This window comes from Anarhichas minor, unplaced genomic scaffold (genome assembly GCF_050575085.1).
Source record: "Anarhichas minor isolate MPS153535 unplaced genomic scaffold, ASM5057508v1 ptg000021l, whole genome shotgun sequence".
In the NCBI taxonomy this organism is placed as follows: Eukaryota; Metazoa; Chordata; class Actinopteri; order Perciformes; family Anarhichadidae; genus Anarhichas; species Anarhichas minor.
In genome coordinates, this window is record NW_027466467.1 from 11366411 (window position 1) to 11387500 (window position 21090).

Sequence of the window (21090 nt, forward strand, 5' to 3'; positions counted from 1 at the left end):
ATTCACTATTGTGTAGTTTTAACAGTGAGACAACACTTCTGCCCGTGTCCTCTTTAGCACCAACAAAAAAGTAATAGATAACAATATTTTTACACATTCCAAGACTTTTCTATCGTCAGAATCAGGTACTTTTATGTCAAAGACAATGCTCTTTCATGTGTCTGCCATACCACATTGAAAACATTGCTGACATTTTAAATAGGAAACTTAAATCCTCATTATTATCATGTTACCCATGTCATACTCCTTAGTACAGTCTCTAGCTCTCCACAGATTCTCCGTTTGGGATTGTGGTCTATGCCAGTCTGCTCTCTGCAGTCTGTCTTTAATATAAGTGGTTTCAGAAGATAATGACTGGGAGTACATTTAGAGTAGCCTAAAGGCCGGGTAGCATTACTGAAAACAGCGAACAAAGTACAATGAGTCAACAGAAAGTTAAGTGTTAAGTGTAGTTATCCAGGGATTTAGTGGTTAATAAACCCACAGTGTGAAGCAGGGATTAGTGCGCGCTCCTGTCGCTTTAAATGGAGCGCGCTCGCGGCATTTAAAGCTGTCAGATGCTTGGCGTCACTACTACACGCTTTGTCGCGGGCGTGACTCGAGTTTACATTCAGAGCACGGAGTAAAACAAACACGCGCTGGTACACACTCCAAACTGCCGAACACACACGCATTACAGGGAAAAGGGACAATGGCGTCCGTGAGTGTGGTGGGGCAGCACCCGGGTCCGCACACGCTGGACTCGGAACCGCTGCTCTTCAAACTGACCGGAGGCAGAAAGAAAATCACGCTGCCGAGGAAGTCGTCCTGGGAGAAGATGATGTTCAGGAGAACCTCGGGGAGCGGCTGGGAATGCGGGTCTTCCGCCACTGAAGGGCAATCGGGAGCACATCCCTCGTCTCCGGGACCAGCTGGAGAAGCGACAGCGAGACGAGGAGGGATGATGCCCGGCGAAGGATGCCGAGCTCCCGCTGCGCCACGTAGCCTGGACCGGGACACAGAGGACTGCGACAGGCGCGCCGCAGCCGGATGTGAAGAAAGCCGAACAGGGCACATCAAAAACGGTGACTGCAGCGTTCACTGTGACTCGAACCCCAACACGGGTAATCGGAGAGGGACTTCACTTAAGAGGTCGAGCATCAATGTCATGCCAAGCGGAGCGCTCACGAATGGACACAAAGGAGCGCACCCGCACCGAGACGCGCCACATCAGAGCATCGCCTCCTCCTCCGTGGCAGCACGAGCGCACACCGGCAGTCTGCCTCTGGAGCGGCTTACACAGGGCAGGACCGGAGTGGTCAGGCTGGCCCGCACCGAGCCTCCCCGCAGGGAGGCCTGGTCCATTTTTCCCCGCGGGGTGGACCCTCGGGTGAGGACCGAGAGGGGTGAAGGACACCGGTTCGAGTCCAAGCCTTGTACGCGCGACTGGTGTGACGGCTGCAGCCGTCTAATCACGGCTCAAGCACTCAAGTGTCAAAGTAAGTGCAGACTCATCCAAATCATGTATTCATCTGTCTGTAGAGTGTTTTGTGGAAATGGGTGATATTAGTTATTGGCACTGTTTCATTGTTTATGAATCCAAAACATGCACTTAAATAATAAGCTAAACTCTTCCTTCAGTCTTGATATTGGTTGTATTGTTTATTCTCTAGATGATACAGATAGACTTTGTTGGTGAACTTGACTTACATGCATCTTGTTTCTGGTACAATATTATTGTTTTTTGGATTATTATTTTATGAAGGGCACAATTAGCTGGCTGCTAAACTCTTCCAAACTGGTTGCTGTGTGCACATAAACAGACATGCACACAGAAAAGTGTGCATGTGCCTTTGTGCCTGACAGGGAAGGACATTTCCATGCACTTTCTGCTCCACAGACAAAGCCAAAACCCTTCCATGGAAAGCCCATTATCTTGTCCTTCCAGCTTTGCAGTCTGGCCTCAAAGAGCAATGAAAAGATAGAATAATTAACAGCGTTACACTGGTATACAGATGTTACAGTGACACTGGAAGCAGCCATTTAAAAAGTTTTTACATTCATATCTCTGGAGTCACATACCTGACTGTATATACTGCACTGCTGAGAGCTGCTCAGGATCCGATGACATCACTCCCACCTGCACAGCTCTGGGACGCAGACAGTTTGGGCCAAGCCAATTTGACCTGGCAGATATGTGTTTAATCTGGCTTGAGAGTACACACACACACACACACACACACACACACACACACACACACACACACACACACACACACACACACACACCTTTGGTGGGAGTTAAACCTGAAGAGTTTGCGTGTGTGCTGCTGACACAATGCCGAGTCAGCAGCACTCTGTCACAGGGAGGCTGCGGCTGCAGAACAGAGTGAGATGCAGAAATTGAAGAGAGGGTCGAGAGAAGGGAAGGAAGAAAAGGGACGGACCGGCTGAAACAGAGGAACAGAGCCGAGGGGACATGGAAACAAGAAAAGGGAAAGAATGAGAAGTAGTTGGAATCAGGGAGGACAAAAATAATGGAGAGGCGGAGGGAGGCAGGGTGATAGGAATGAGGAGAGACGGAGGGCTAGAACAAGAGCGATGGATGGGGGGGGGGGGGGGGGGGGGGGGAGTGCAAGTGAGGGATAGGGGAAAAGAGCAAGAGTTTGTCCTGCACTGCAGAGCTGTCTGATTTAGTGTGCTATCAGCAACAGCTCAGTGGAGCGAGAGCAGAGATTACTGGAGCGCTATTCTCACACACACACACACACACACACACACACCCAGAGAAACACACACAGACTTTCTTTACAACCCAAGAACTTTTTGTCTCCGCTGGTCTCTTTATGGATCAGGTTAATTAGCTCTAGTGTTCTGCTGCCAGCAGCTGCCCTCTACATCAAACTGCCTAGTCAGCTCCCTTTTCTTGGAAAACATCAGAGGTGAGTGCGGTATGCAGTCATGGGGGGGGGGGGGGCACCAGGACATTCATGACAAGCGACACAAGTTTTTGGCATTTCAGGGTATTTTTGTGGGGAGAGATGCAACCAAAAGCTGCCAAAATAGAAACGGCACACACACACACATGCACGCATGCTCCTCTTTCAACTATAGCAAATGACAGGGAGTGAGAGACGGAGGCCTTGCAGCCATAAACAACCATCATTCTGTCTCTCTGTCTCGTCGTGCGCCTCGCTCCCTCTGTCTGTCTTTAATTTATCAGCCCCCCTGGTGTCTGCGTTGGCTGTGCTGCATACGAAGCTCATAGAAACGGCACTTTCCCCCCTGAGACGATCGGTTGGGACTGTTGTGATGGGGGGCCTTGCCCTACTGAGGAATCTGTCAATCCAGCCAGAGCTCCCAGTCTCTCTTGTTGTTGCACGATCCTCCTCCAGCTGGCTTTCGTCTGAGTTCGTGCTTTAAAAAAAAAAAAAAAATCCTAATTGCTTCTGATGAAAGCTAGATGGAGTTTGATTTGTAGTACGCATTCTATACAGCAACACCCCAACCACTATATATGCATAAATACACGACACACATATAGATGAGCATCAGGCCGTAATGGGGCATAAAATAATGAAGCATATGACCAACATGCCTGATAAGTGACAGTCTAGACATCTATGAGCTCTGTATGTCTGCTTTACTGACACTTTTGTTTTGGAAAATCACCATATAATACACAGAAATAATGATAGATAGCTATATATATATATATATATTTTGAATATAGCTGTAAAGAAAAGTCCAATGTGTAACGGCTATATAAATCTGTACAGTAGATTCGGGTTGAGTCCTGTTAGTGGCTGTTGTTTATCAGTGTTCTTGTGATTTGAATTGTCATCTCTCCATGTTGTGACGTTGGTCAGGGCAGGCAGGCAGGGAGGAGGGAGGGAGGAGGGAGGGAGGGAGGGAGGGGACTGGCCTCCTTAATCCCGGCTCGTGGTGTCTCCTGCCTGGGATTACGTCTCAGGGATGGAGAGGTTGGGATTACGGGCTGGCAGACGGAGTCAGACGTCAGATTAGTCTTTAATTAAAGCTTTCGGGGCACTATGCTTCTGTGGCACCCTGGGTTTGGTCCTCTCCTGTCTTCAACCTTGTCCAGCAATAAGACATGCGCCTCTCACTGTGTATGCACACCTACTAGTTGCAGTTTAAACCTCATTGTTGTAGCACAAGCAACAGATGACCAATTAGTGGTTTATAGGTTAAGCACATTTTAAAGTGTTTGTAAATGTATTCATCATAAAACCCCACTGGAATGGTTTGTAAATGCTTTTTAACAGGTAATAATCTTTATGAATACAGCAGTGTTATACTGTGTTGTCAAGTTAATAAGCAAGTTATGAATGCTTCATAGGAGTTATAATTGTTGACAAATGCATTGTAAACTCCTTAAAATGTCCTTATGTTTCTTACAACTATATTAGTGTGTTTTAAACCATGAGCCATTGTTTGTATTCTGCTTATGAATGCTAAAAGATTGAAAAGGAAGTGTTACCTTAAAGGGTAATCACATGTCCTTTAGATTAGGGCTACTAGAATTGTTTTTAATATTGAATAATCTGTTTTTTGCGATTAATTGATCAATTCTGAAGCTATAAGATGGCAAACATTTGTGAAAAATATGTGTAACAATTTTGTGTTTCAATTAGGAATCCTCCTCTCGTTTAATCCGTCTGACCAAAGATTTGCATTTTGCAGTGATATGAAACAGGAGAAACCAACACATCCTCATATTTGAGTATCTTGAATCAGTGAGTCTTTGGCATTTTGCTTGATGAACGATTTAAACGATTAATAGCGAAACAGTTGTCAAATGATTTCCTGTCGTTCTACTAATCAACCAGTCAACTAATTATCAAGCATGAAAGACAATAATAACGGGGTACTCCAGAGATTGTTCAGATGTTTGCATGTATTTGTACCCCTCTCACTCCCTCTGTGCACTTTGGTTTGTTATTGGTTCTGCTCGTTATCCTGTATATATCTCAGAGCACTGAACAAAGAGGTGAATGCCCCGGAGATCAGAGCTCCTCCGAACGCAATTGCACAACTGCAAAAAGCATTTGGGAACTATTTGTGCTCGAATATGTGGAGATCCTTGTAGTGACAGTGAGCAGACATGGGTTCGTTTGCTGGTCACTGTAGGGACAGGGATGGGATACTCACTTTGACACTTGGCTGCCAGGAAGCCCCGCATGCACACACACACACACACACACACACACACACACACACAGATTAGCCACAGACCTTCATAGTAGCCCTCTCCGTGTATTCTTTAAGCCCCATGGCACTCTTCTCTCTTCAAACCCCATCTCCTCCTTATTTCACCTCCTACCTCGGCCTACACAATACCGGCCTTGTCTTCGGAAGCCTTGCAGTCGTTTCACATCGGCCTTCTCAAAGCTCCATTCACAGTTGAAGAAGAAAACATAGGAAGAAGGCTGTGCTAAATGGCTCTTAACCTTCTTGTGCCGGCATGCCACTGCTGCCGCGCTGCCAGACGTGCGATGAATATAGTTTTAACTAGACGTCAGCCGACACATTCCTTCAGACCTCACATGTCTTAAGTTGAAAACAAAACGGAATCTGGATACAAGGCTGCATTGGATGTTGAAGAAAGCTCCTGAGCACATGTTCATCAAACTATACTGCATCACACAGCATCACGTTACGCTGCCTCTTTCTTCAGTGTCAACTACAGAGAAAGAGTCTTCGCCCGGTCGCACTTAACAATATTTCAGCTTGATAAAAAAAAAAAAAAAAGGATGACAAGATGGGGCATGCAGATAAGGGTTTTTGTTTTTCGCAGAAAGACCTGCGTGGTCTCCTCACCATGCACCATCGCTGCTCAGCCGTATGTGTGGCAGTGCAGCGGGGATTTTCAACCAGGCTATATTTAGGTCGCCCTTGGTGAATAGTGATAGGGGGACTGCAGAGGAAGAGGTGGTTAGGGCAGAAAGGACAGGACAAAGGCGTTCTTCAGCACATGTTTGATGAGAGCGATTTGGTGATCGTTGATCTTTATAAAGACGCCTAATGTCGTTCTCTGTTCTGCAGTGAAAAAAATGGTGACATCAGAGCATAACCTTCTTCTGCCATTGCTCGCAATTATGTCATGTGCTTGAGAGTGAGACTGGGGAGCACAGCCTGTTCCTCCAAACTCTTCAATCTTAGAAGTAGGTCAGAAGAACTCTTTCTCTCTTCTTTTTTTTTCTTCTTTCACAGTGCATATTAATAACCGACGGACTGCGCATCACCTCAATCCACACGTACAAGCGTCCATACACGCTCACTTGAGGTGATGCGTGTCCCTCTCGCTGACGAGGTGTGTTTCTGTCGTGGGGTTGAACAGGAAGGCTGACTCACCTCCCCTCAACCACTGCCGTAGGGTTTCACACTAAGGAGACAGAGGAGGGGGAGAAGAGAGGAGGTAGTGTCGGTAACTATACCTCTGCAGTGGTCTGTGACGTTTCTGCTCTATTGTGTGGAGATCCCATCCTCTTCTCTACTCCAAAATGAACTGTGTACAGTCAACCGCTGAGGGAACGGAAAGGAGAAAAGGCTCCTGTTGCATGAAAGAGAGGAGAGAAGGGGAATAGAGAAGCCAGGACTGTGAGGGGGTCTCTGTCTCTTTAAGCTGGCTGTTTGTTACTGCAGAGTGTGTGGGTGCTGCAGTAGAGACAGAGAGAGGGAGAGAGGACGAGAGAGAGGACGAGAGAGAGGACGAGAGAGAGGACGAGGGAGCATTGATAACAGAGACACGTTAGAGACGAACAAGTGGGACAGCAGAGATTCAGGACTCATGTCCGCACGCTGAGGTACGAGGGAGACCGAGCAGGTGAGGAGATAAGTGTGAGGCAAGCAGAGAGGTGAGAGCATTAGGGAGTGTGTGAGGAGTACAGGTGGAGGGGTGGCAGAGCGAGTGGAGAGGGGGCTGTTTATTCGGAGCGTGGCACCGGTGGCAGAGTGGCTGCGCTGGGATGGCAGAGGGGGGAACTGGGGGGGCTGGCGCTGGGGCAGTCCTCAGCGGGACAGGGCCAGCGGGGGGCAGGACAGGAGGACCAGCGAGAGCTACGTGCACAAGACGGTGCCTGCCGGCTGGTGCAACCATGCTCCATCCATGGCACAGATAGCACCGCTCGTCCCGGGGCAGGAGGACGCGGAGGGGGAGTCGGGGGAGGGGCTCGGAGGGTCAGGGGGAGTTGAAGGCGTCGGGGCGGGCAGAGCGTTACTCAGCCAGGTGTCACTGCGTCTGGATGAGGTCAGGGGGGATTCGGAAGGGGAGGCCGGCAGCGCCTGCTTCGGACAGGTGTCGCGGCGCCTGGGGAGGCTGCTGAAGAGGCTGCCCAAGTCCCGCTCCTGGAGCGACAGCCTGCGGATCCTCCGACGGTCATCCTCTAACGGTTCTCTGCTCACCACCTCAGGTATGGAGTGGCGTGTGAACGAGCGGTAGAAAAACTGGGAATTGGGACTTAGAAGTTGTGCATGGAATCCAAATCAGTTTGGCGGTGATAGGGGTCAGTATTTTGGGGAAAAGGGGAAAGATGATGAGTAGATAAGTTGAGCCGGGTTGGCCTCAAACACCGGCTGCGGGCCAAAATATTTGGGTATTGTGTGCATCGGTCTGTCTATCTGTGAACCACAATGCCCTCAAGCCCTGTTCCTCTTTGTCTATACCCACCCTCTCTATCGGCTGATCTATCCCCCTCCACACGCTTTTGTGTGAGGGCACATGATGTCCATGTGGTGTGCTAACAGTGAGGACACAGGCTGCAGACAGACTGGCTGTAAACGGCAGAATAATCCGGTTAACAGGTCAGATAACAGCAGTTGGATCTACAGTTCATTCTTGCTCCAGACACACAAACACAGGAAACCTACACAATTTCAATCTGTCGGGAAGATTCTACATAATTGGATTAACATATCGACTTTCATATTTGTAGCAGGAATTTGAGATAAGGTGGAGCCAGCTGGAGGTTGCAAGGTATTGATTTGTCCCATGTTTCCTCCAAACACAGGATTGGCTAATGCAGCTTTTTTTAGGGGGTGATGACTACATAATGTAACACTAGACCAAATTGTGGCTGGGGTAAAAAGTAGCAGAGAGCAAAATGGCTGGGTGCTTGCAGACTTATTGATTCATTCACAGTGACAGACTGACAGCTGAATTCAAAAAATATGTCGTCTCAGCTTCTGTCTGTGTGTGTGTGTGTGTGTGTGTGTGTGTGTGTGTGTGTGCGTGTGTGCCCCTCTGTGTAAGCCTGATAATACCCTGACCAAACATGACTCGGGGAGCTGCTCATCAAGACCTCACCACTCCACCTGAGTGACGTCATGCTGCAGCCTCAAAGGCTTCAGAAAGCGGCATCAACAGTGTGCGCTACAGCAGACAGATGAAGAGTATCTTTAGATGGTGTTCCCTGTAAGGAAACCTAGTCAGACTTTCACCGGCCCAAACCACATTCCTCAGTTCCTCTTTGATTGCTTCTTCTGTCTGTTATTAGCGCTCGTCTAAGTCAGAATCTTGGATAATGATGCAATCGGGGATTTCTCAAATTTAACTGCTAATTCTCTTAACTGTAAGCTGGTGACTGTGGTCTCATAGGTGGAGAGGATACGGTGTTTTAGGAGGGGTGCGGTTGGATGTGTTCAGGGACAAAGTTAAACTGTTGTTATTTACACCTCTTTCTTTTTGAGAATACTTTTGAAAGTTTTTGCCACTAAAACTGGACAATTGTTCAGTATTACTGTCTATGAAGTGTTGGGGACTTGTATTGGGAAGACATGATCATATCGTGGTATCATTTTCGAAATAACAGATCAAAGGCTCTGGGGTAGCTTTCTGACGTCTGAAAACAACCCTGATGATGTCATTATGTCGGCTAAGAGAGTAAACACTTTTAACCCGATCGAATTTTTTCTTTGAGTATCGGCCAATACCGAATACCGATGTGATACCAGTGTTTATTTAGGCTGTGTGCCTCTCTGTTTGGAAGAGATTGGGATCATTGTTTTATGTGGAAGGCAAATTCAGACTTATAGATTGCTTTCCTTACTTTGTAAAACAGAATGTATCAAATATATACATAGATATAAATATACTGACTTGCTATTTATTAAAATAATGGTATCCGACATTTGAGTCAGTATCGGGCCGATATCAGTTTCGGTATCAGCGGGACTCGTTCTTGGGTCAGAATATTTCAGCCTCTGCGTCTTTGAACAACTTTTAATGTCAGTTATGAGTCCCCCAAACTCAACAACAGTGGAATACTTAATGTTGTAGTATGTGTTTTTTAACAGTGGACAACATTTCACTGCACTGAACATCAATGTGATGGAGCTTAAAGCTCCATTCTTAAACTTAGAAATAGTACTTTGTCACAAATAAATTCTCAACTAGTTATTTGATTTCTGTTGGAGCTTTCAGCCACATCGTGTGGCCTTCATCAGCTGATGAAGTATCTCTATTACAACTGAGCAAATTCCATCTGCTGATGGAGGCCATGAGATGTGCCTGAAAGCTCTGGAAGAAATCCACCTGAGTAAAGACGGTTTGTCAAATCAATTTATTCACTATTTTCGTAGCTCTGTAATGGTTTTTGCCAAAACAAACCAACTTGTTTTTGTCGTACATTCCTAATTATCTAATCGATCCTGAAAAGCTCCATCAGAGGAGCAGTTAACTGGGATTACAACATCAAATCACCAACACACAAGCTCAGCAACGATATCGTCTTGAGCCACAGAAATATTCTCAGAAAGCAAAACATACCCCTTTAAGCATCCGGCTGCCACCATCTGCAGCTCACTGGACAGAATACGCCTTCAAAACACAGTCTGGTTCTTCTTGTGTTTGTTTGGTGAATTCGGGGAGCATCTGTAGCTCGACAGATGGATGGATTGAGGGAGGGGAAGGTAGAGAACTTCAGTATCGAATATGAAATTATTGTTTGTACACATATAGACACAGATGTCGAGGGGAACTGGGGCAGATTCTATTTAGGTTAGGAGAGATTTGTTTGCTCATGTCTGGCGGGTCGGCATATGGAGTTTGCATCCTGGAAGCTCATTGAAGTCGAGTGTGTTTGAGAGACAACATGAGAGGACAGAAGCAGGATCGTTTTGATCTCTGACGATGAGCAGTAGAACGAGGAGCATGTAGTGTGTGAGCAGCGCAGTGGGAGAACATGGATAACTGCTCCAAATAAGCTATGATGGGATCAGACTGTCTAAAGCCCCCCAAAGCTGCTCTTAATTCCTTCATTAGACCTGCAGAGCTCCCTTCAGGTTCATTAGTGACCGTGTTGATATCCTCGCTTACATGTTATAGCGAACTCACCCCTATTAATCCCCTCCCAACTGACGCAGACAAGGAGCAAACACATGTCCCTCCCAGTGTCTCTATCTGGTGCCGCACAGACATCCTCCATGACCCAAGAAACACTGCTAATCTGTGTCTCTACCCTCCCACTGTCTGTCCCACACCCACCGTCTCCAAGAACAAAACAACCCCCCCACATCCCCTGTATATAATGACAGGAGTGGACAAACACTCGGCAGCCTCCACCACCAAGAACAGGATCGTCATTTAACACGCTGCAATCGAAGCTCCTCCTTTCCCGACTCCCCCTGAGCAGTTATCGACCCAATTGCAGCAGTGTAAGTTAACACAGCCGCCACATATAGACCGTTACATAGTGTACATCTAAGCTCCCTCATCTCTTTGCACTGCACTGATGGAGTTTCCTATAGCGCTCACTCTTTCTCATCTCCATCAATCTCCATCATTGTCTCCCATCACTGGAATGATGGCATGAGAGACAAAGAGGGAGTCCGTGCACGCATCTCCTCCCAGTCTTCCGTGGCGATACATAACACCACGTCCCTTCTCCTTGTTGAAACAACACACACACACACACACACACACACACACACACACACACACACACACACACACACACACACACACACACACAGACTCTAGACTCCATGGCTCTGCGCAGGATGAACGGATGCTGATGAGTGTTTATGGCTCAACTTCATTACAGTCATCTCCTGGTGTCTGGTCCCCACATGCAGGCGTGCATGCACGTTCATGTGTGTTCACTGTCATCACAGTCTCTAAATTGTGTAGTGGCTCTATTTAACCAGGAAATGCCTCGCTGAGATCAAGCATCTTGAACTGGAGCGTCCTCGCAAAGACAGCAGCATAGAAGTTACAAAACATATGATTCAGAGCTTTGATGAACCTGATAAAACAATCAAAGAATCATGGTTCTGCAGTTTACCAGACAAAATACAATGGTGTATCAACACTGACAGCTAGATTAGCTTGTCTTTAGATCACAAGTACTTTTAAAAGGTTCTTGAAGTTTTGTACGTGACTGACGCACTTTCCAGTCAAAGGGGGCAGAGTACATGAAGGCTCGTCTTCCCTTTCAGTGCTTCAGTACAGAATCAAAGCAAATACAGAAAGTAAAAGGTAGTTTCCAGCCACATTTTCAGTGATAGACATTGGAGTCGGATGTGTCCGTGCATGTGCTGAATCCAGTGACTCTTCTTGAGAAGCCTGTTGTGGTATTCCCAGAAGTGAACCTGAACACAACTTCTCCTAAAAATCCAGCAGAGGGGAATCTGCCTCGCTCTCTTTAGTTAAAGCAACTTCCCCATTTGGTTTGTAACCGTGTACTTTCCACAGAAGAACAAAAAGGGAAACCCCTGCAAGTCCCAACATGGAGTCCAGCCCAGAGTTTTGTCTCGTGCATTCAAACGACTGCCATGGCTGCCCCCCCCCCCTCCTCACAATTCTCTGTGATTATGTCTGTGTCAGCACGGCTGCATAACCTTCAGGGTCACTTCTGCTTCTCACTCCGCTCATTAGCACTCGCATATGCATGGCACAGCATTTAAAAGACATATCCGCACACCTAGCATGCATACAAGATACAAGAAAAGGTCTGAATCACTTGAGCATCACATGTAGTCCAGCACCGTGTACCTCTACTGTAAAACAGAGGAGGTGCACTCTGTGTTTACGTCGATGATGCTCAAAGTGGGTGGACAGTGTTTCACTAAGATGTCGGCCATATCGTCTGCCCTGAGAATTGTTTTGTTGCTGCTGTTTTACATCCCTTATTATGCAAATTCAAAAAAAATGCACTACAGGAATGCCTACAGGAATGCCCTACTGTTTTTGTTTTTGTCATGGTTTTGTTTTGTAGCAATATGAAGTCCAGACCCTGAGGGTTTGTTTAAGGTGTGAAACAAGACAGCAACACGTTTTCACAAAGACGTCAGCAAAAATACACACTGTGCTGGTCACAAAATCATCACCACAATATTTTGGTTATTTATGTAATTTTAGAGTCAGGCAATATTTGGTCCAAAATGCTAAAATGTAGATTTCCTTGTGTGTAAATACAGTACTATATATAGTATATATATATATGTGTGTGTGTGTGTGTGTGTGTGTGTGTGTGTGTGCGGGAGACAGAGACAGTATGTCTTATCAGTGTGGGAATAATCTGGAGCAGGTGAACTTGCTGACAGTGGTGTATCTTACTGTAGGTGTGGAACAGGGAACAATCTCTGAGCGTTCCTCCCATTTTCCTTGCAGTTCGCCCAGATATTTTTCCATTCTCCTACAGTAGATTAATTATCAGGAGAAAGACACTCTCTAAGTATTTCTGTTTGGAGAAAGACAACGGAGGAAGTTTAAAGGCACCATGTGGAGCTTTTTTTGCACCATTCAATTTTTCTTTGCATCGTATCACACCATACAAAAAATAAACACAATGTGTTTAAGTGAGTAGCACTGACTTTGTTGTTTGTTTACACGGTGTCTCGGGGAAATCTGCTCCCTTGTCTGTACTGTAAATATGAAGCTTCTGGCAGCTTAGCACTGAGACTGGAAACAGCTTGCCTGTGTCCATCCAAAGGTAGAAAGGCTAGCTCTTTCCCACTGTCTCCAGTCTTTGTGCTCGGCTGAGTTAGCCAGCTGATGGTGACAGCTTCATATTTACTCTCCAAACATGAATCAATCTCCTCATCTAAGATATTGAAGAAAAACATTTCCCAAAATGTTGACTATTTCTTTTAAGCATAGTTGAATACAGAAGTAGAGGCACATTCTGTAATCCAGAGGGAGGGTGGATGGAGTAAATGAAGGAAAGCAGGACAGGAAAGGAGTTTCTCTCTTCCTTTCCCGTGTGTGTTTCCTTTCTTTCTCTCTTTCTGCAATGACCTCTAAACTGTCATGAGCAGAGGATCCCTTATCTGAACTCTCCTCAACACATCCCTCCTGTCAGCGAGGCACTGCAGCCCTTCCCCTCTCTCTATCTCTCTCTCTCTCCCACACACACATACTTATGTCTCTCCCTCTCTTATACACTGACCTCTAAACTGTCACGAGCAAAGGATCCTCTATCTGAACTGTCCTCTTTGTTGGACATGTCCCTCCTGTCAGTAAGCCCTGCCCTGTCTCCTTTTACTCTCTCCTCCTTGTTCCCTGCTTCAATAACCAGGCCTTCTACTATTGTCCATGCCAGTGCAAACATATATGAAGCATTTCATTCCCAAACAAGACATTTTGAAAATACCAGCAATTCCAGGCATGAGAGTGAAAATCATCACTGATTATATCTAAAGATTTACAGCTAATTATGCTTTACACACACACACAGTCTTTGTACCGGTGACCTGATGTAGGCGGAGCTCCTCTCTTTCTACGACGGTCATCAAGAAGCTTGTTGCCACGGTAACGGTGCAGATGCTGAGTGTGCGAGACGCAGCGGTGTCCCTCTCCTAGATACAGACAGAGACACTAATACCAGCAGACAGGAAGAACAACCGGGCGGAGCTCCGCTCGTTCGTCCAGCACCGACTGCAGCAACAAAGAGATTTACCAGAAAACAAAGAACACGGAAATAGTTTAATGTATTTGATGGAGTCTGGCTGATGGCCTGTAGACTACTGTTCAGGGTTTTATTTGAAAAAGCTTTTCTGCTTGAGAACCACAACCCCCCCCCCCCCCCAAAAACTGCGGTCCTCTCTGAGCTCATGCAGTTTAAAAGTCTCTCTTTTTTTTTAGCATGGATTATCTCGCCAACAGAGGAGAGGTCCGCTTTGAGGCATTGCATCTCAGCGGAAAGGCCTCTGGCCACAATAAAGAGACATAAACAAGCTGAGGCTTGTCATATGTGGGGCCGACAAAAAGTTCAAGAACAGTGGACTATTTTGGGAAGTTTTTGGGGAAAGCATTTAAATCTATTCCTTTCTTGCCGAGCAGTAAGATGGGAGTTGACCATTCAAGTGCTGCCATACTGGGACAGTCTGTTGGCTTTGAAAATGTAAAAGGAGTCCATCCATTGTTACAATACAGTACCTCTGTAATACATAATGTATTAGTTTGCCCTTATGTACTTTGCTGGACCTTGTATGTCCATGTGTAATGTATGTAATGTGTAATACATTTGTGATATTTCAACAGGTTTTTGTTGGGGTAATTTGACATGTTATAATATCAAATAGATATTTATTTTACGTATATTGCCTTTCCAGGTATGTCTTGTTGATGAATACTCTCGCTGCAGTCTGGTGCCTTGTAGGTGTGTGTTCTGGCATGAGCCACTAGATGGAGCAAACTCTGTAAAGAGGAGTGTTTGTGTGACTGTACCTGTTTGGTTAGATCTTCATTTTAAACTCACACACTGGACTAATGAGCGATACACTCTCTGACATGAAATGGAGGCTTATAGTTCACAGTGTTAGGTCAACATTTGACGTGTGTTTCATCCACTGCTTCTCAGCGATTGGTTGTGTCTTGTCTCTGATTGGTGTGTTTTTGTGTTCATCAGACTGTAGTTACACCTGTCACCTGGAGTGTGAGAGCCAGGTCCAGCTGGACTGCAACCGGAAGGACAGAGAGCCTAAAGAAACTCCATCTCCCAGAAGACGCTGCTCCTCTGCAGCCCCTCAGCACAGGGTGAGCATTCAAATACTAAACAGAAAACTCACAAAGCAGAATTAAGAAGAGGTTGTGGAGAACTATTTTTAGGGGCACTACAGAAGAGTACACATTCGTCTAACATTGAGTGCGTTAAACTTTGTGTGTGTGTGTGTGTGTGTGTGTGTGTGTGTGTGTGTGTGTGTGTGTGGTGCAGAAGTGTACATGAGTCACAATTGGGTAATGCCAGGGTTCATTCTGCAGCATCTCTCGTAGCCTACACTCTTACATAATCCTCCTCCTCTTTCACAACATGCTGTCGCTCCACCTCCACCTCAGTTGTCTACTTGTGAATGTATATATGCGCTCGTCTTTTTTTTTTTGTCACAGAATATTCCCAGGATGCTCCGTCACATAAACATCTGACGTGTTTCCATCTGTCCTTTACCTGCTCTGTTGCTCTCATGGCCTCCATCCTCCTCCTCCTCCTCCTCCTCCTCCTCCTCCTCCTCCTCCTCCTCCTGAAGTCTCTCTTTTCATCTCTGCTATCCCATATTATCATGTAGTATGGGCACTGATGGCCTGACTTCCTTAGCCTTTTTTATACGAGTGCTAACTAATTAATTGAATCCCTGTTCTCTGTAGGAACTTCCATAATGGCAAAGCTGTGTTAGCTTAACCAATTCTCAGATGCTATGTCTGCTAGTGGAATACATTTAGTCATCCACTATTTCAAACGTTGAACTCAAAATCTATTCATACTCATACTGTACGAGCCACAGGATACAGTAATTATGTATAATAATTATGTTAAATTCATCCTCGAAATAGTGCTTCGCCCGCTCTTAGTGTATGCACATGTGAGCGTGCATGCTGCTCTTGGCAGCCCGGCCTCAGTCACCCACGCAATGTGGTCCAAACGCACACATAGCGTGCACAAAAGAAAGCTGGATAACCCCACAGGCCTGCAGCAGAACCTTGGCAGCTACTCTAAGCCGAGGGGGCAGATAACGCAAAATTAAACCCCGGGTAGAGTGCCAGGTACTGCTTTTGCACACAATTATTCTGCCCTGAATAATGGGAATGGCGAGAATTGGAACAAAAAGGGGATAAATTGAGTACATTTTACCTAATGTCTTTGACCTTTCAATATTCCACATGTACTGCAACAAAATGATTGCATATCCTTTTTTTCTTTGAGTCATTTCTAGCTTATCCCCTGCTAGTTCTTCTTTCCGAGTGTAATGACTGTGTAGTTAAAGATAATGTGCTGAAAGTCAGAATTTAAGTGAGCGTTGATGGTGTCTGTCCTGAAGGTATCTGAACTCTCATTCCACACTCCAGTTCTGGTACACGAGCACTGCAGACAAGAGGAGATATGACAGTTTATTTCCTGCAGTCCTCTTTCTCCCCTTTTGCTCTGTTTTATAGCTGCAGCCGTGTGTGTGTGTGTGTGTGTGTGTGTGTGTGTGTGTGTGTGTGTGTGTGTGTGTGTGTGGTTGTGTTCTATTCCCCCTCTGTCTTTACAGGCCCTTATTGTGTGTGCATCAGCAGAAATTGATCCACTTTTCCCTTTTAAGCACATACACTGCTGCAGTCACACATACATGAAGCACTCTGTTCAGGCGTTATTGACTTGAAGCCAGCAGCAGTGTTGTTCAGCATGCATGTTTGTTTATGCGTGTGTGTGTGTGTGTATGTGTGTGTGCGTGTGTGTGTAGCATCCCACCCCCTGCACGCTGCCTTCTCCCTTAGTGATTTTACTGATGGGAGCGAGGAGCAGAGCCACAGGCAATCAGTCTTCGGCTGACTTCAAACCTGACACAAAGACACCAGATGAAAGGGTGACACACTGTCCCTTCACTATCATATAGGTTTACCTATAATCACGCGTGAGTGGATTTTAAAATCATACTGCACGCACAGAAACAGCACGTGCGGACAGATGATCATATGCGGCACCAATCTCAGCAGTGACAGGGGCATCAGCTGCTTTGTGACAAGGTGGGTCACTGCCAGAGTCAGAGGGCAGATTGCAGGATCAGCGTAAGGTTAGAGGTCACCGTAATCCCTATCCTGATGGCAATCTTTCATTATTTTCGTAATCTCACCTAAAGCACATGTGAGCCGTCCCCTCCACCGACAAAGGTGACATGCAGCTGTGCAGAGGTGATGTTGTACTTCTGGACTGTATCTGTCCCCTGATTGGTTTGGATGTCCAAAAAATACATAGAAACAATAGCCCTAAATATGGCATGGTCCAGCACAAAAGCCACATGTTTATAGTGGTTGTCATGGCTTCTAATGAAACCGTTGCATCCTGCTGCAGAATCTCAGGATCTCACTAGAGAAGCAGCCATCTTCCCCCAGCCTCTCTGCTGCCTCCTGTCACTGCTGCTCTTACGAATGTAACACAAGAGCCGCGAGGCTTCATATCTCTCACTCATAAGCATTTCTCTTTCTACTTAGCCATGCCTCTCTCTCTCTCTCTCTCTCTCTCTCTCTCTCTCTCTCTCTCTCTCAGTGTAAGAGGAAGTGGCCATGCTTTGCAGGGTGCAGTCGCTCGCAGGAAGAGAGAGAGAGAGAGATAGAGAGTGGAGGGTGAAGGGGGAGGGAGCTGATAACACACTCAACCACAGATGGTTGAGCAAGGCTGCAAGAGAGTGAGGGAGCAAAGCGGGCGCAGAGACAGACAGAAAGAGAGAGAGTGAGGAGAGGAAGAGAGAGAGAGAGGCAGAGTGGGAGGCATCCGTCTCTCTTGTAGTATTGACAAAGCATCGGCGAGAAGAGGAGAGAGGAGGGATTAAGGGGTCTGTCAGCGTCTTGTTGCTGCAGCCAAGAGATCTTCTGCTGCTGTTTACTCTGGACGGATGGATGCTCACAGAAATAAATGCCGGACTTGAATTGAACCGCTCATTGTTTTCTTCGCAGTGGTTCGTCACAGAGACACAGACACAGGAAATGCAGGATGTGGTATTGTGTGCATGCCTTTATGAGCGTTGGATTGTGGGTATAACAGGGGGCTCTCAGGTGGAGCAGGGTTAACTTGAAACCGAGCTGTAAGCTGACTCCAGGACACCGGTGTGTGCCTATGTGTGTGAGAGGGTTACATACTGTGTATGAGTGTGTACATGTGTGCATGTTTAGCTGCAAGTGACCAGGTGCATATACTGTATGGTGTGTCTGTGACACCGGCGTCACACACACACACGCACGCCAGGAGGAAGTGACTAGCCTGTACTCTGTGCTCTCGGATTTCCTGGTCCCCTCTCCGGTGGCACGCAAAGCGCCGAATCTGAGCCGAGTTCACCTGTCTCGCCCCCCCCCCCTCCCCGGCGTGACTTAAACTCTTCTGGATGCATCAGCAGAGGAGCGCTGACTTTTTCTGGATGAGAGAAGGACAATTAGACGCGCGTGGACTCTGATTGTGGGCCGAGTGTCACATCAGCCCCCTGCGTTTTTTTGGAGATAAAACCAGCACTTCCTCAACCTGTCAACGTGTTGCACCGGTGCTCGGGGACCGTCTGTGGACCTCTCCATGACTGTCAACACAGTGCTGACCCCCTCCATGACCAGCAGTAACAGCATGAGCAGCGGGTACTGCAGCCTGGATGACGAGAGCGAAGACTTCACCTTCTTCACGGCCAAGACCTCGTTCTTCCGCAAGCCCAAGCACCCAGCCAAGGTACAGAATCAGGGCTACGCTCCCTCCGATAGATGAAAGTGTAAGAGTAAAAAACTCGGATGGGTCTGAGATGGTGGGTGTTTCCGTTGGGCTGGGAACCAAACTGCCATTTATATCAAAAACATGGTCCCAGAAAGCAGAAGTGTGGGGAGGAAGTGGTGGTGTTTGTGCATTCTTAAGTGGGCCTCTAGGTGTGTGAGAGTGTAGGGGGGGGTTACTGTCATACATCTGCGGTGTCACGTTGATCGCTCGGCCGTTTGGCAGCTCGTTTATCATGTCAGTGGCCGTTATAGATTCAGCATCGCTGTCTGAAAAGAGTTTGGGGGGAGAGAGAGAAGTTGTGGGTTTTTTATCTCGGACTAGTAACAACGATGGACGGAGATATTGTATCAGAGATACTGAGCTAATGATGGCAACCTACAGATTCCATAGAGGCTTCTTCTGCACCGTGTGTGGGAGAGGTTTCTGGAGAAACAGAGCTCATACTTTTGCACTAGAACGAGTGTGTGTGTGTGTGTGTGTGTGTGTGTGTGTGTAGGGCAACTACTACTGTGTAGCAAACCATTTTCCAAGTTACCATAGCAACTCTGGGTTTTGTTGGCACTCATTTGCTGAGATTTGTATTTAGTCGAGTGTACATTGCATTACTTCACACATAATTGTGTCAGATACTTTAGTTTCGATATTGCTCGCTCTGCAGGGTGTACGGTGCTGCTTGTTTGTTGTAAAGGTGACTGATTGATTTCCTGTAGACAGATAGAAAAGTCAAATGTGTAACCGGTTGCACAGAAAGCCTGCGGCTGAAACTCTTGACTACTACACACGCACACACAGACATTTGCATTCATGTAAAACACTCGCAGCCCTCTTTCTGCTGCCCTTGTCCTGGCTGTGCCTTTGGTGTCTGACTTGGAGAAGGTATAATCTCTGAATAATTGACCGTCTGTGTTGTCAGCGTGAGGAGTTAGGGTTGTGCTGAGGCAGAAGCTGTATTGGGGTTAGCTTGTCTGGGCTCCCGGTGCAGAAGCTGCCAGCTGATGGTGCCGAATTTCTCAGCACCACGCTGCCATTAACAAATGTTTTTTTTGACATATAGTATAGCAGCACAGTCAGCTCTAGAACATAGGAGGGAACGGCTCCTGAATTGCGTTTTTTTTCCAGTGAAAGTGTCGTTTTGTATTCCTGTATTTGAATATGACAAAGGAGATAATGCAAAGATCTGTGTGGCATCCTGTGAATAGAGACATTATCATATATGTTGTGTATGAAGATTTCAAAACGCGTCACTGTGTTAAGTCGTCTTCCGTGCATGTGTGCATTTATGTACACAGACGCACAGGGAGACAAACAGTGGAAGGGGAGTTCAGATCTTCTTTTCTTCATGAATTATTTCCAGAGCTGAGCCTTTTGCTCCAGATTAGCCAGCCAGCTTTAATGTGTGTGTGTGTGTGTGTGTGTGTGTGTGTGTGTGTGTGTGTGTGTGTGTGTGTGTGTGTGTGTGTGTGTGTGTGTGTGTGTGTGTGTGTGTGATGAGCAGGAGGTGTGTTCAGTTTATCCTGGTCTGCTTTTTGATGCAGTAAAAATGAATGAGTTACATCGCTGTATTTTTCACATACACATTTACAGCATGACTGTCTGCAGTATCTCATAGACTCCACACATCAAGCAATTAGTAGGACACAACCTGTGTAGAGGTGGACTAATACATTACTTATTATAGAACTGTTCTGTATCAAGTGTGGCTTTGAAGTAATGGTAACTGGCGGTTAGTTATGTCACAGATAAAGACTGTATGTTCAATATACTATAAACTTTAAAATATGATGCATAGCTTTACATTACAGGGCCATAAAAAGTACACTGGCATCATATACATCAGCTTGTGTGTGTTCTCCATCTTCGCCTCCTCGACACTTGACCCAGTAAAGGCGTTGCGCTGTGTGTGTGTGTGTATGTTAATGGTTTATCGTTGAAATCTGTCCACATTTTTTGCTCTGTATTATTTGAGTGTCGTTAGTTTAGTTCTGACAGCGCCGCCGTGTCCTCAATCTTGACCAGTTGTAACAGATCCTAGACTCTAGTGTTACCTGAAGATCAAGATGTCAATCACACACACACACACACACACACACACACACACACACACACACACACACACAGGTTTGACTGACGCAGTCAAGACTGAGTTCAAGTTAACAAAAAGGTTGTCAGGTTTAGCGCATGGTTTCATATTGACTACTTTGCAGCCACATTTTCAAGCAGTTATATGACCTCTCCTGTCTTATCGCATCAGAGTGAGAGCATCAACACTTCCTCAGTCACCCTGAGGGGAGTGTGTGTGTGTGTGTGTGTGTGTGTGTGTGTGTGTGTGTGTATGTGTGTGTGTGTCTGAGTATCTGTGTGGCCTTTATGACCGTTATGTAACAGACTATCTTCCACGCTAAAGCTGCTTTACATCTCTCTGTAT

The 21090-nt window shown here is 46.3% G+C and overlaps 2 protein-coding genes across 2 annotated transcripts in view; both read left to right on the forward strand.

Moving 5' to 3' along the window:
• The first annotated feature begins 629 nt into the window (after positions 1-629).
• LOC142955025 (uncharacterized) lies at positions 630-1543 on the forward strand. Its single transcript, XM_076096406.1, has one exon. The coding sequence runs from the start codon at positions 692-694 to the stop codon at positions 1541-1543; it is 852 nt and encodes a 283-aa protein (XP_075952521.1). The 5' UTR covers positions 630-691.
• Positions 1544-17560: 16017 nt separating this feature from the next.
• Positions 17561-21090, forward strand: part of rassf5 (Ras association domain family member 5) — a 9702-nt gene continuing 6172 nt past the window's right edge. The window contains exon 1 of the mRNA XM_076096066.1: positions 17561-18623. Coding sequence (XP_075952181.1) covers positions 18477-18623 — 147 coding nt within the window. The 5' untranslated portion in view covers positions 17561-18476. The remainder of the gene's footprint in view (positions 18624-21090) is intronic.